This window comes from Protopterus annectens, chromosome 1.part1 (genome assembly GCF_019279795.1).
Source record: "Protopterus annectens isolate FY-2018-M chromosome 1.part1, PAN1.0, whole genome shotgun sequence".
NCBI lineage: Eukaryota > Metazoa > Chordata > Ceratodontiformes > Protopteridae > Protopterus > Protopterus annectens.
This window is the reverse complement of record NC_056726.1, coordinates 58,738,725-58,752,226: the sequence shown is the minus strand read 5'-3', so window position 1 is coordinate 58,752,226 and position 13,502 is coordinate 58,738,725. Positions and strand designations below refer to the sequence as shown.

Here is a 13,502-nt window from a genome sequence, read left to right as displayed (position 1 = left end):
ACCACTTTAGGAAAGGTTAGCCTTACCACTTAACTTTTTCTTCTCTTATAATAAAACAGAAAGGCTGTTTCACAAAAGAGGAAATTGTCAGCCTACAATACATGAAGTATTTTTGTCAGGGATTTCGGATGCATGGCTAGGCTTAAAAAGGCCCTTGTGATCACTAGTCTAGTATACACCTACGGACATAGGAAACTATTATGTTGCATCAAATTTAAGGTACACATACTTACTGAATATATTCAATACATAGATGCCCTTAAAACCTCATCCTTTTGGCAAATGGCTACTACTGTTTATAGTCAAACATCTTCTATTTTAAGCTCTGGTAATAAAAACAGGTTACTACACCTGATAAGATCAAGAAGAAACTAACCTATTGAGTATCCTAGCCCAGCCTTCCTTCCTAATCCTCGTAGCCTTGCTCCTAGAGGAGCTACAAGCTGCTTATAAAGTATACTGCCCTGAGGGGAAAGTACCCAAGAAGGTCGCTATATGTTCATAGATTAACTGACCTTGTGGGACATTTAAACCTAGCCAATTACCCCATATGAGACTCAAACTTTGTGCCTTGTGTTTGTAACATAAGCACCTTAACGATTACACCAACCTCTTAAGCATGAGAAGGGCAAAGAAACTTAATATGTAAGACAAATGTAATGTATTACTTCTGTTATCTTATAAATACCTGAGTTCACTGATACACCAGCACACACCTGGCCCTTAAAACACTCATTCACCCCCCTTATGATTTTGCATGTCTAGAGTTTCCCCCATAAATTCACCTTTGGAATGTACTATGCAAGCTATACTTTTTACAACAGTTATTGCTGAGAATTAAGACTATGAGCATTTAACAAACTAGCTCCCAAGGTACAGGGTTTGATTCTGCCAGCTTTCATTTGCCTATTGTGTGACGCTGAGCAAGCTTCTTAACCAGGCAGCTGTTGTGTCTTTCGGCTTTTCCCAGTTAGGGGTCGCCACAGCAGAACTCCAGTTCGCTAATGATTGGCATTTTATGTGCCGAGTTGCTGGCCCTGACGCACGACCTTCAACGAAGGTACGCCCATTCACGCATGTCTCCACACAGAAGATGCTCTAGCTGAGAATCGAACAGGACAACGTCTTACTGTGAGGCAACAATGCTACCGCAGCACCACCACCACAGTCTCTTCTTAACCAGGCAGTGCTTTTGGGAATTTAGATTTGATTTTTAATGGTCTGTTGGACTGTTTTTAGCTAGCAATGATCTATGAACCTAATATTACATTATGGCTTGCAGGCTGATATCCTGTGTGCACTAACTTGGCAGTTTTAGTGTTGCTGATTGTGCTTATAAAGAATTGTTTACAACATAATTACATTGTTACACTGCAGGTGTATGTGTGTACTGTGTGTGTGTGTGGGGGCAGGCTGTATATTTGTATTTGCTTTCAGTAGTTCAGATTTTGTTGTTTGCCCATACTTACTGGTAAATACCATAAATGAACAATTTTCATGATAAAAACATACAGATTCACATTTTATCCATTAAAAGAGAATGTTAAATAGGCCTTTAGAGCCACTTACCATATTAATCTTAGCCCTTCGTACATACCGGACTTACTGCCAATCTGGTGAGTAATCTGACACATCTTCTATAATCTGCCATGGAAACAAAAGATTGCAAAACAAATAAATAAAATGCAGCATTTCATGAGATGGGAATAATTTAAATCAAAGGAAGCAAAGCAGTGTTCTTTTTTTTCTGCCAAATTACTATAAACCTGTGCTGTAATCACTAACCAGATGCATTTTCAACTTTAACTTTCAGCAGAAGCAATAATTCTACATTTAAATGTTGTTGGATATGCTGTCATTTTGAATGAAAATAAGTTTTGTTTCAAGATGACAGGTTTGGAAGGATTACTCTTTTTGACTGCCATTTTAATACAGGAAATGATAAGCTTAGTATGCTGATAGGAATGCAAACTGTACTTCCTTACATTTCATCAAAGGCCTGCCCATCAGAAATGTTATTACTTGTTACATCACTAGTAATTATCTTCTCAATTGTGAAGTGTGTGTTTAGTTAATAACTATTTAAATGCTGTAATCTTAAATACTGTATTACAGTAGAACATAAATTGAACCAGTATGCATGAATTATAATAAAACAATATACATAATTCTACATAAATATCTGGTTTACAACAAGGCATAATAAAGTGCTTCACTTATGGGCTTGCAGCATTTGTTGGAGTTTATTAAGCAATATAATACAAAAAAATATTGTGAAGTAATTAAATTGTGGGCCAGAACCAAAATTATTTTTATTACAGACTTTAGGCTGGGATTCAGAAATGGAACTGCCCATATTAAGACTTTTTTCTGCTGGTGGTAATCTTTTCACATTCTTAGACATCTGTACTGCAGTAATTATCTTGAAGAGGTGAATCACATTGGCAGGCTGCCTGACTTGACCCACTGTAAATGCTGAGGCATTTAAAGAGAGTGGCATATGGTAATTAGCCTTGTGCTCTTCCACTATAAATGCCTGCAGTAAGTACTTTACTTAGCAGAGAGATGGTGTTAGTCGTGTTATGGGAGTTTAGCAGATAGGTACTGTTTGTGGTGTGTGTGTGTGTGTGTGTGTGTGTGTGTGTGTGTGTGTGTGTGTGTGTGTGTGTATATGTACATGTGTTCATTTGTCTGTATGTGTATGGTTGTATGTGTCAGTGTATGTACAGGTATGAGTGGTGTCAGATAAGTATATGTATATGTGTGTGTGTGTGTGTGTGTGTGTGTGTGTGTGTGTGTGTGTGTGTGTGTGTGTTCATTTGTCTGTATGTGTATGGCTGTATGTGTCAGTGGATGTACAGGTATGAGGGGTGTCAGGTGAGTGTGTGTGTGTGTGTGTGTGTGTGTGTGTGTGTGTGTGTGTGTGTGTGTGTGTGTGTGTGTGTGTGTGTGTGTGTCTACCTGGGTGGTCACAGTATGGTGGTTTACAACCACTAGACTAATGTCCAGTGGATATTATACAGGGGTGGGGGTGAACTAGATAGCAGGGACATTCCTAATATTATCCAAATGCACTTTAAAAAGTTAACAGAACTCAGGTTTTGCAGCATGAGAGATGTATGAGGTGAACATAAGACATCAGGAATGCTCTTTATTATTACACTAAACCACTTCAAATTGTAAGAGAACCCTAGTTTTACAGCACAAAATATGGACACAAAGAAATATGAAACATGACTGTCTGCCATGACTGACAGACTGTAGGGGTACATGATATATGGGGACCATGCTGATAATGTCTGGAAAAAGCCAGGGAAGAAACACTACACAACAGTAGGGAGTCATTTTACATATTACTCTACTCTAGCTACAAAGTTAATATTGCCACGGGCTTTGTATTTGGATGCATTTACTGAACACTAAGAAGAGCGAAACTCTAATGTCTGGAACTACTGAATAACTATAATCATCTGAGAGGTGCACTGACAAATCAGAGACATTCTTTTAAATCAGGGACAGGTGAGAGGCATGGTGGCGTGTCCTTGAGTTAAGTGTATGTGTGTATATGTGTGAAAGAGTAAAATGGGGGATGTCTGTGCTGTTCGGTTGTACGGCCATTCCCCGAGATGTAGCAAAAGCACTACACTTAGGTAGACTTTAGTTAAAGTCAAAAGTAACTTTATTGTCATTCAGACCATACACAAGTGTACAGGTGAATGAAATTGTATTTCTCCAAGTTCATGTACAACAGAAAAGCATAGCAACACAGAAACAAAAATACAACAACATTTACAACAACAATAGCAAAACAGTCCAAAAATACGCTGAAAGGTATCACAGCTCAAATGAACCACGAACAGATATAATATCTTTTTATTTCTAAAAAACACAAAAATCAAACCACATACGTTAAGCACTTTCATCTACCACATGTAGACTTCATTAGAACACCATTGTGGTAGTACGTTCCATTTAAATAATTTTAATTACCCAATGGGAATGAACAATCAATTCAAGTCCTTACTTTACAGTGTTGAATATGCATACAATATGTAGTAAAAGCAAGTATATACTCGTGTTTGTTTTTTTAACATATACACTTATCTTTTTTAATATGTTAGGTACAGGAATTGTCAGGAATTTTTATGATGGTTAAAGTATTTAAGTATTTTTATGTATCATTTAGAGTAAACAACTATTGACGTAATAGCATGACTATTTATTAGGTCATGAATATGTAAAGTAAGGACTTGAATTGATTGTCCATTCCCATTGGGTAATTAAAATTATTTAAATGGAACGTACTACCACAATGGTGCTCTGATGAAGTCTACATGTGGTAGATGAAAGCGCTTAACCAATGTGGTTCATTTTTATGTTTTGTAGAAATAAAAAGATATTACATCTGTCTGCGGCTCCTGTGAGCTGTGATACCTTTCAGCATATTTTTGGACTGTTTCACTATTGTTGAGTTGGGGATACGCTGTACTGTGTGCAACATTTGCAACAACAGTGACTGAGCCAACAGTAGGCACAGAAGCATCCATGAACCATTCATGATTCCCACGGACTACAGAAATCCACTTCATCCATGCCACCGCCATCACTCTTTCCACACCAGCAGCATTCTATGTCTCAGTCAGGTCTTGTCAGGTCTCCTCCAACATCACTAACCAAATCCGATTTAAAACAAAAACTGTCAGAAAAAAAATGAACTTCTGCCACCTGCATTCAGCATGATCACCCTGAATGGCCCCAGTAGTTCAGCTATCCTCTCAAAATCATCTCTATACACATCTCATCATCATCAGCTCCATCTCTAACTTCTCCAAAATTCATCAGCAGCTTCTAAATCCAATCTAGCTCCCTCCGACCCAGAAAAATCCAACACCGGACTTTAAAAACAAACCTGGCAGCCAAGAGACTGATTTCAGCATCCCACATTCTGCAACTCACTTAACTCGTCAATGAAGGCCCAAATGTCCATTTTCAGTTCCAGTTTCAGTCCAACAACCCCAATAAACAAAAACAAAGCATCACAGACACTATGGACACTATGGTTCACCTTCAACCAGGCCAAACAGATTAAAATGCACCACAAAACACAACACGCACATCGGGAGCCAGAGAGGCCGTTGCCATCTTCCTTTAAACCATGAAGTAATAATAGAGTAATAATAATGAAGTAATAATAAAGCCTAATGTCTGCTTTCTTGGCCAGCTTTTTTGTTAATATCCAGCTAGAATCACTGAATAAGAAACATATCCATGCTTTAAGAAAACGTTAGCAATCTTTATTGTATCAAAGTGCCCAGGCTCACTAAACAGTTTTAGTCACAGAAGAAATCTGTTATAAGTTACAAAATTCTCACTCACTGCTCATTTGATGTAACAGTAGTTTCATTTATATGCAAGGGTGACTTCAAGAAATGATGTTCTGATATATGGTTTAAGACATGAACATTCCCTGACTTGAAAATGCTGCAAATTGAATCACAACACAGTACAAATCATAGATTTATCAACCAAACCATCCACCATTATGACATAAGGGTTCTTAAGAAACAGCATAATGAAATGCTCCTCTCTCTGTAACTCAAGGTAAATATTTTTCCAATTATCTATGTTTCATGGAAGCAGTATATCTTGGATCAAAAGATACCTGATTGTTTTCAACAAATGTTGATAATGTTGGATATTCATAAGCTGGAGTAGGTGAAAATATTCTGCATTGTCTAGGGAAATAAACAGTTTTGTAAGTGGCTTTACTTTACTAAGAAAAAAATAATAATAACATTTTAAGTATATTATAAAACGGGCAATGAAAACTGACCAGTAATATTTATAGCTTCCCGTGCATCAAATCTGTTCCATGCATGGGAAAAAGCTAATACAGGCAGTCTAGACCTTACATTTAGGTAAAGATCTCTACTCTCCACTTAGACTTCAAAATTCAACTTACTTCTGCCACCATCTTGAAAATCAAACACAGAAATATTACAAAAAAAAGTAATTTATCAAAAACAAAATCAGATAGCAAAAGTAAACATCCCCAATTCAAATGCTTTACTAATCAACATAAAAAATAAAGCAGAAATAGAACAAAACATGACTTAGGACTGTGGCAAAAATGAAACAGATTGTACAGTAATAAAAGCACTAAAACCTCAACATTAACCCCCAGATTCACTAATATTCCATGCAGGACTAGCTTAGTCCTGCAGGGAAGCATCTGTTTAGCAGGATGACAGCAGTATGCCATGCATATTAATGAAAGCGTGCTGCCCGACCTCCTAGGCTTACATGAAGTGTGTACGAGTGCAGGGGGCGTGTCTGAGAGCAGATCCCTCACAATAAACATTTCCCTGCAATGTAGAACAGCACAAAGTGGAAATAAATGAGCGAGACCACTCATAGGTGTCCGCGTATCCCCACCAACAGTCCACCATGTGTACAACAGCAACAGGACATAAAAATCAAAAGAAGAAACCCCTTTATTTTTTTTTTTTTAATCTGAGTACAGTTAACCGTAGGTGCGCAGGTGTGCCCATTGCTTAACTAAGGTTAAAGCAGCTTAAAAGGCTGAAGAGGATAACAAGGAAGATATATGCAAATGAAGCAGCACAGCAATAGTGTAGTGGGCAGAGCATTCGCCTAATGAGCGCAGGCATTCCTCGTTCGAGTCCCACTGCAGCACAGTCTGTCTTACATGGCAAAGCATGGTATAACCAATATTTTTATTGCAAAACCCACTAAATAACATATATTTATGAAATGGAGTACTGCCGGAAGTGCACATGTGAAGAGTCAGTGTCATAATGAATAAGGCAGTAGTAAGGAGGTGTAAGCACAGATAAGCAGTAGTAAGCATATATAAGCACTAGTAAGCATGTTTAAGTGCGTTTGCACAGGGGTAAGCATTGCCTACACAGATTAAGCAAAGTAGAAGCTAAATGAGTGTAAGAAACTATAACCTGAAATAAGCAGTGCTTACCACCGTGCTTACAACTGCTTTAAAGTGCCTTAATCACTCTATATCCAACGGCCCGTGTTCTGCCCAGAAACAAAATAAACAGCCTCTGCAAGGCTCAAATCCAGGACCCTGCAAACCATAGCCAAAGTAATTGACCACTAAGCCATGACAGATATACATAAATCTGATATTATCACAAACATATCATCCAGCACAATCATTCAACAGTACAAGAAATGTAGTAATATCATACCACACAACCTCTTAATGCAAAAATTCTGGACAAAGTGTGCCAAAATGTGGGTACAAATAGGGATATATGTCAAATAGTGTTCTCATACACTTAAAAAATTGCTAGTTAAGCAGTTACATGTATTAAAACACAATATTTTGAAGGAGTTGAAGTCTGAAACACAAAGGTGTCATCAGTAGTTACTGAATTCAGTCCTGAGATCATCCATGTCAATTGCCAAGAGAATGAGGTGCAGGTCAAAATTATGAGCCAAACATGCATGGACATATGGACAAATATATATCTGTAAATGTAGACATAGACAGCTATATCTATATATATATATATATATATATATATATATATATATATATAAAACACAAATAATCATATAACATCAATTGTATATAGATATATAGATAGATAAATATGTTCATACGTGTCTCTCTCTCTCTCTCTCTCTATATATATATATATATATATATATATATGAGATATATGTAATGAGGGATGAGTACAGTGGGACAATTACCCCCTTTCTTCTGGATGAAAAACCCTCAGTGATGAGGTGTGCCACATAGCCTGGTATTGCAGGTGTGCTTTCTGGAGCATTGAACCAGGTCCCATTTACTGCACAGATATCGATGTTCCCCATTTGTAGGTGTGCCTCAAGAGGGATGCCTTTGTAGGTTTAGACGTCTAGCATTAAGTAGCCTTACCTTCAGTTTTGCATGCTTGTATCTGTTATGGTGGTGGTTTTGTCCTTTGAACCTTGCCTAAATAAGGCATATTATGGAGGCCTAATGTCCAGGTTATGTCATCAAATATAACTCCTACTGTACACAACATATGTAGCAGTCTGATATCTCACTGGCTTGTTATCAGATATAATGACACTAATTATGGTGTACAGCACATATGCACCACTTCATGCACGACATATGTACAAAGGTTGACAGAGGTGTGGTTGGAAGCACATACACAGGACCAATAATGACATGTTGCTGTGATAACCTCATATATTTACTGTTGTAACAGGGTTTGTTGCAACATATGTCCTATGAGGGATAAGAAGCCAGTAACTGTCACGTCTTTCACCATCTATAGACTGCAATCCTCACACTACCTTCTGCAGTCCACAGATAGATGCTCCATTGGTAACACATGAAACCAAAGGCACAACACACTGCCCTGTCTGCAGATGACCATGCAAATGGAGATTCCTCATAAACATGGAACTGACATGGCAGGTATTGAGAAATGTAGGACAGTCATATCCACACACACACTGTTACACCAACAGTACTCCAAATGCAGTATAGCAGCATTTAGTCTGTAGTCAGGTCAGGCACATCCCCCTCCTGTGTGTTGCTCTGTTTCCACAGTGTACGTTGTTAGAGTTAAATCTCTAATCCATCTGAGATGCTGTTTGCCAAACAACAGATCTAGTTCCTGCTCACAGTGAATGAAAAGGGCCAACACCAACATGATGTTCCTAGATATTGGAGTGTGTTTCCATGCAACTGGCTAGGGGAATGTTACCACAGCTGTTCCACATGCAATCAGCTAGGGGAAGACTGCAATTCATGCAGAGGCCATCAGCTGATCATGAGCATCACTTAAAATACACATGCTGCTGCCAAGCAAAGCAGGTGTAGGTCTCCACATCCACCAGACAGGGAGTGGGAGAGGCAGACAGAGGCAAAGACAAGTTAGGGAGTGGTGGGAGAGTAAAACCTAAGCATGTTTGTGTCACACACCTACCAGCACAGGGTATCAAACCCTGATGACTATGTAGTGCTATCACAGTTCTATGCAGTTATTGGATGCGCCACATAGTTTATCTGTTGTGGATCCCTCAGAACATATATGTGCTGATGACTGACATCTGCAACAGGGATACGGTAGCTATACGGTAGGTGACATACACATGCCTGTCCACATGAACAGGTGCCAGCATCAACACAGCCACATTATCACAGGGACGCACACACATTGACACACTTAGCAGGGCCAGGATTACAACTCATCAGTAGTGGGATTGCCACAACACATCACTGTGCAGGTATCACATGCACCACATGGGTCATATGGGGGTTTATGGGCAAAGGATATGGGGAGGTGTCTGACATCAGACAGCATGCTTCAGTATGCCTATGGGGGTTGTAGGGAGTGTGATGTGAACATACGCACCATACAACACACACACAAACACACAGGGTGGCAGTACTGACATGCATGGGTGCATGTCTGCATGGGTGTGTGGTGGTCGACTGTGTCAAACAGCTGTACAAGGCTAGGCGATGGGTATACCTTGGAATCAGGCCACATGATGATGGTCTGCATTGTCACTCTGAGCTGTAGTGCCTGCATTTGCCCACACAGGTGGGTATTGTATCCCCCATCCAGTCATCTGGGTGACTATTGTGTGTGGCCAATGCTGTGCATCGCTTGCCATGTATGTGTTCCTTAGTCCATGACATGGACGATGTCTGGGATGTGCCCACTTCCCACATGCATGTACAGTGACATGTGAAACTGTACCTGGGGTGTCTGGCCCATGTTGTGAACACAGATTATCATCAGATGTGCCAGCCTTGCCCACATGTGGTGGGAACTGGTAATGGGCAGCAGGTTTACTCTGCACCTAAACGGATAGCATGCTAACGGCATTCCCTGGTGTCAGTGGCATCTGTCAATACAGGGCATGTTGTCAGGCATGGCATGCCCTTTGTAGGTCACATGTGATGGCACCACAGATGTTTTAGGTGTCCATTGGGGAACATGGGGAAGGTGCACTGTCTGTATGTACATGCATATTGGACAGATGGGCAGGGTGCCATGCCCTCTGTAGCCCACAGCTATCACCCCATAGTTACTATCATTGGCCAATATGCAGTGTACTACCCACATATTGGCTGTTGCCTAGGCATGTGTGTGTGTATGAGACATGGGTTGAGAGTGTGGTCTGGGTAATACTGGGGTTGCTAACTGTGATTGCTTGGCCTTGATGTCACATGTATGGGTATGGCTTTGCACCCCAGCCTCTCAGCTATTTCACATCTGTTATCCTTGTACAGTGGACATTGTGATATATAGTAGGGCCACCATATAAGAAATATGCAAATCCCCCTCCACATTGGCCACTGGTGTCACACACTCACAACCACCTCCACACAGGATACGTGGTACAAACACACACACACACACACACACACACACACACACACACACACACACACACACACACACACACACACACACACACACACCTGTCATGTCTGGGAGTAGAACCCCTACTTAACTAGTTTATTACACTACAGCACCACACAGGTAAAGCATGTGTCATAGAGATTACTGGAGTACTCCTTCCCCAAAGTTGTAGCTCACATTGGATGACATTGGCAGGATTGCCAAAGTAGGACATTCGAATTGTAGTGAGTGTGACTAGCCTAAAATGCATTGCTCCCTACACAGACAGTGACACACACCCAAAACATCCACAGCCAACATGTATGGGTATAGAACCCTTAACAGAGGTCTATATCACACTATAGCATGGAGCTGCTATAGGATGCACCACGGGGATTACTAGGGAATGCCTTCCCCAAAGGTGTATTTCACAATGAATGACATCAGCAGGATTACCAAAGTAGGCCATTTGAAATGTAGTGAGTGTAACAAGCCTATAATGCATTGCTCTGTACATAGACATTGAAACACACACAAAACATCCATAACTACCATGGGTGGGGATGGAACCCTACCACAGTTCTATATCACACTACAACAGTATGCAGTTACAGGACGCGCTACAGAGATTAATGGGCTACAACCTTCCCAGAGGTGTATGTCTAGGTGGGTGACATCAGCAGCCTTGCCAAAGTTGAGTATATGAATTGTAAGGAGTGTGAGTACCCTAAAAAGCATTTCTCTCTACACAGACAGGGTCAGACAGACACACACACCAACACTCACACACACTTGCCAAGTCTGGGGTTAGAACTCCTACCTAACTACTTTATCATACTACAGCAATGTGCAGTTACAGGACGTGCTACAGAGATTATTGGGATACAATATTCCCAGAGGTGTATTTCTAGGTGGGTGACATAGGTGGGTAACATCAGCAGCCTTGCAAAAGTTGAGTATATGAATTGTAAGGGGTGTGAGTGCCATAAAAAGCATTGCTATCTACACAGTCAGACACACACACACACACACACACACACACACACACACACACACACACACACACACACACACACACACACACACACACACACACACACACACACACACACTTGCCAAGTCTGGGGTTAGAACTCCTACCTAACTACTTTATCACATTACAGCAGTATGCAGTTACAGGAAGTGCTATGGAGAGTACTGGGCTACAACTTTCCCAGAGGTGTATTTCTAGGTGGGTGACATCAGCAGCCTTGCCAAAGTTGAGTATATGAATTGTAAGGCTGTGAGTACCCTAAAAAGCATTGCTCTCTACATAGTCAGAGACAGACACACACACAAACAGACACACACTCACACACACAGTTGCCAGGTCTGGAGTTAGAACGCCTATCTAACTAGTTTATCACACTACAGCAGTACGCAGTTATGTAATGCACCATGGAAATTAATGGGCTGTAGCAACTCTCCCAAAGGTGTATTTCACATTGGATGACCTCAGCAGGCGTGTCATAGTAGGGCTATGGGGAGGGTGGTGTGTGCATGGGCCATAACCCATTCATCTAGGGGTTGACACGCCAAATGCGGGCACACAGGGGTCATATGTCACAGGTATGTGTACACAGCTGCTAGATGACTACTTCCTTGTAGAGTCATGTTGCACAGCTGGCACGTGCAGCACATAGTCTGTAATGCTGACAGATACTGGTGGCTAGTATCTGCAGTGAGTGACATCTGCACCTCATGTGTTTGGGGCCCTTTGGCTGTGTGCTGGGTGGGACAGGCCTGGATGGCTCCTTGTCACAGTCACCCTCTTCTACACATCTATGTACGTTTACCTTTGGCTTATTATAGTGTGTTGTCCTGACATATATGTCTGTATTTCTATCCACTGTGTGTGCAAGTCATGAGTGGTGCATACTGACGAATGTCTGCACTAACAACTGCAACTGCCAGATATGTCTAGTCCACTGGTGTTTGCAGTCGTGGCCTTCATGTGGTTAAGTGTGTGAGCATGCCCAGTATGGCTGTCTGTATTGAATGTGTGGATCATGTCCAGGTAGTTTGTACTGCAGTGCTGACCTTTGTGTTGTACACTGACAGGTAGCATACTGTCTCTGCAGGGTATCCATCGATCATTTGGCTTTGACTATTACTACATTTCTGCATAGCAGGGGGGCTCACCTGACTGTTTCTGCATTTCTACACAGGAGTGGGGGGGCACACCTGACTGTTATTACATTACTATGTAGGATGGCGGGCACACCTAACTATTTCTACATTTCTACACAGGGTTAGGGGGCACACCTGACTGTTATTATATTACTATGTAGGATGGGGGGGAACACCTGACTATTTCTACATTTCTACACAGGGTTGGAGGGGCACACCTGACTGTTATTACATTACTATGTAGGATGGGGGAGCACACCAGACTATTTCTACACAGGGTTGGGGGGCACACCTGACTGTTATTACATTACTATGTAGGATGGGGTGCACACCTGACTATTTCTACATTTCTACACAGGGTTGGGGGGGGGCACACCTGACTGTTATTACATTACTATGTAGGATGGGGGGGGGCACACCAGACTATTTCTACATTTCTACACAGGGTTGGGGGGCACACCTCACTGTTATTACATTACTATGTAGGATGTGGGGGGGCACACGTGAAACTTGTACACTTGACTGTACTGGTATGTCAGGTACTACATTTCATTCTGTATTGCTAACTATCATGCTGACTAGAGACATTCCAGTGTACTACAGATCGTGGCTTTGGTTGACCTACATATTATTGTTTGACTTCCTACCCTTCAGAACTTACATCCCACTGCCTGCCCTGCTGTGGTCTGTCTGTGTAGGCCTGGGGGGGGGGTTAACCATAGATATCATTCTAGGGCCATAGCACAGGCTCTGTTTGGGTTCATCTACACCTGTCCTGCTGGCTGACACTGTTGTTGGGTATGAAAACCATCCTGACTGGCATGTGTGGGTCATATGGACACACATGTTGCACGGCACATTTGCTGCAGTGGGTTTTGTCACCCTGTGTAGTGCTAGCTACTATGGTGACGCCGGTATGTACTACAGATGTCATGG

At 41.3% G+C, this 13,502-nt stretch overlaps 1 protein-coding gene across 1 annotated transcript in view; it reads right to left on the bottom strand.

Moving 5' to 3' along the window:
* ALKAL2 (ALK and LTK ligand 2) overlaps positions 1 to 13,502 on the bottom strand; it is a 67,780-nt gene that overhangs the window by 21,117 nt on the left and 33,161 nt on the right. The window contains exon 5 of the mRNA XM_044073587.1: positions 1,570 to 1,644. Coding sequence (XP_043929522.1) covers positions 1,580 to 1,644 — 65 coding nt within the window. The 3' untranslated portion in view covers positions 1,570 to 1,579. The remainder of the gene's footprint in view (positions 1 to 1,569; positions 1,645 to 13,502) is intronic.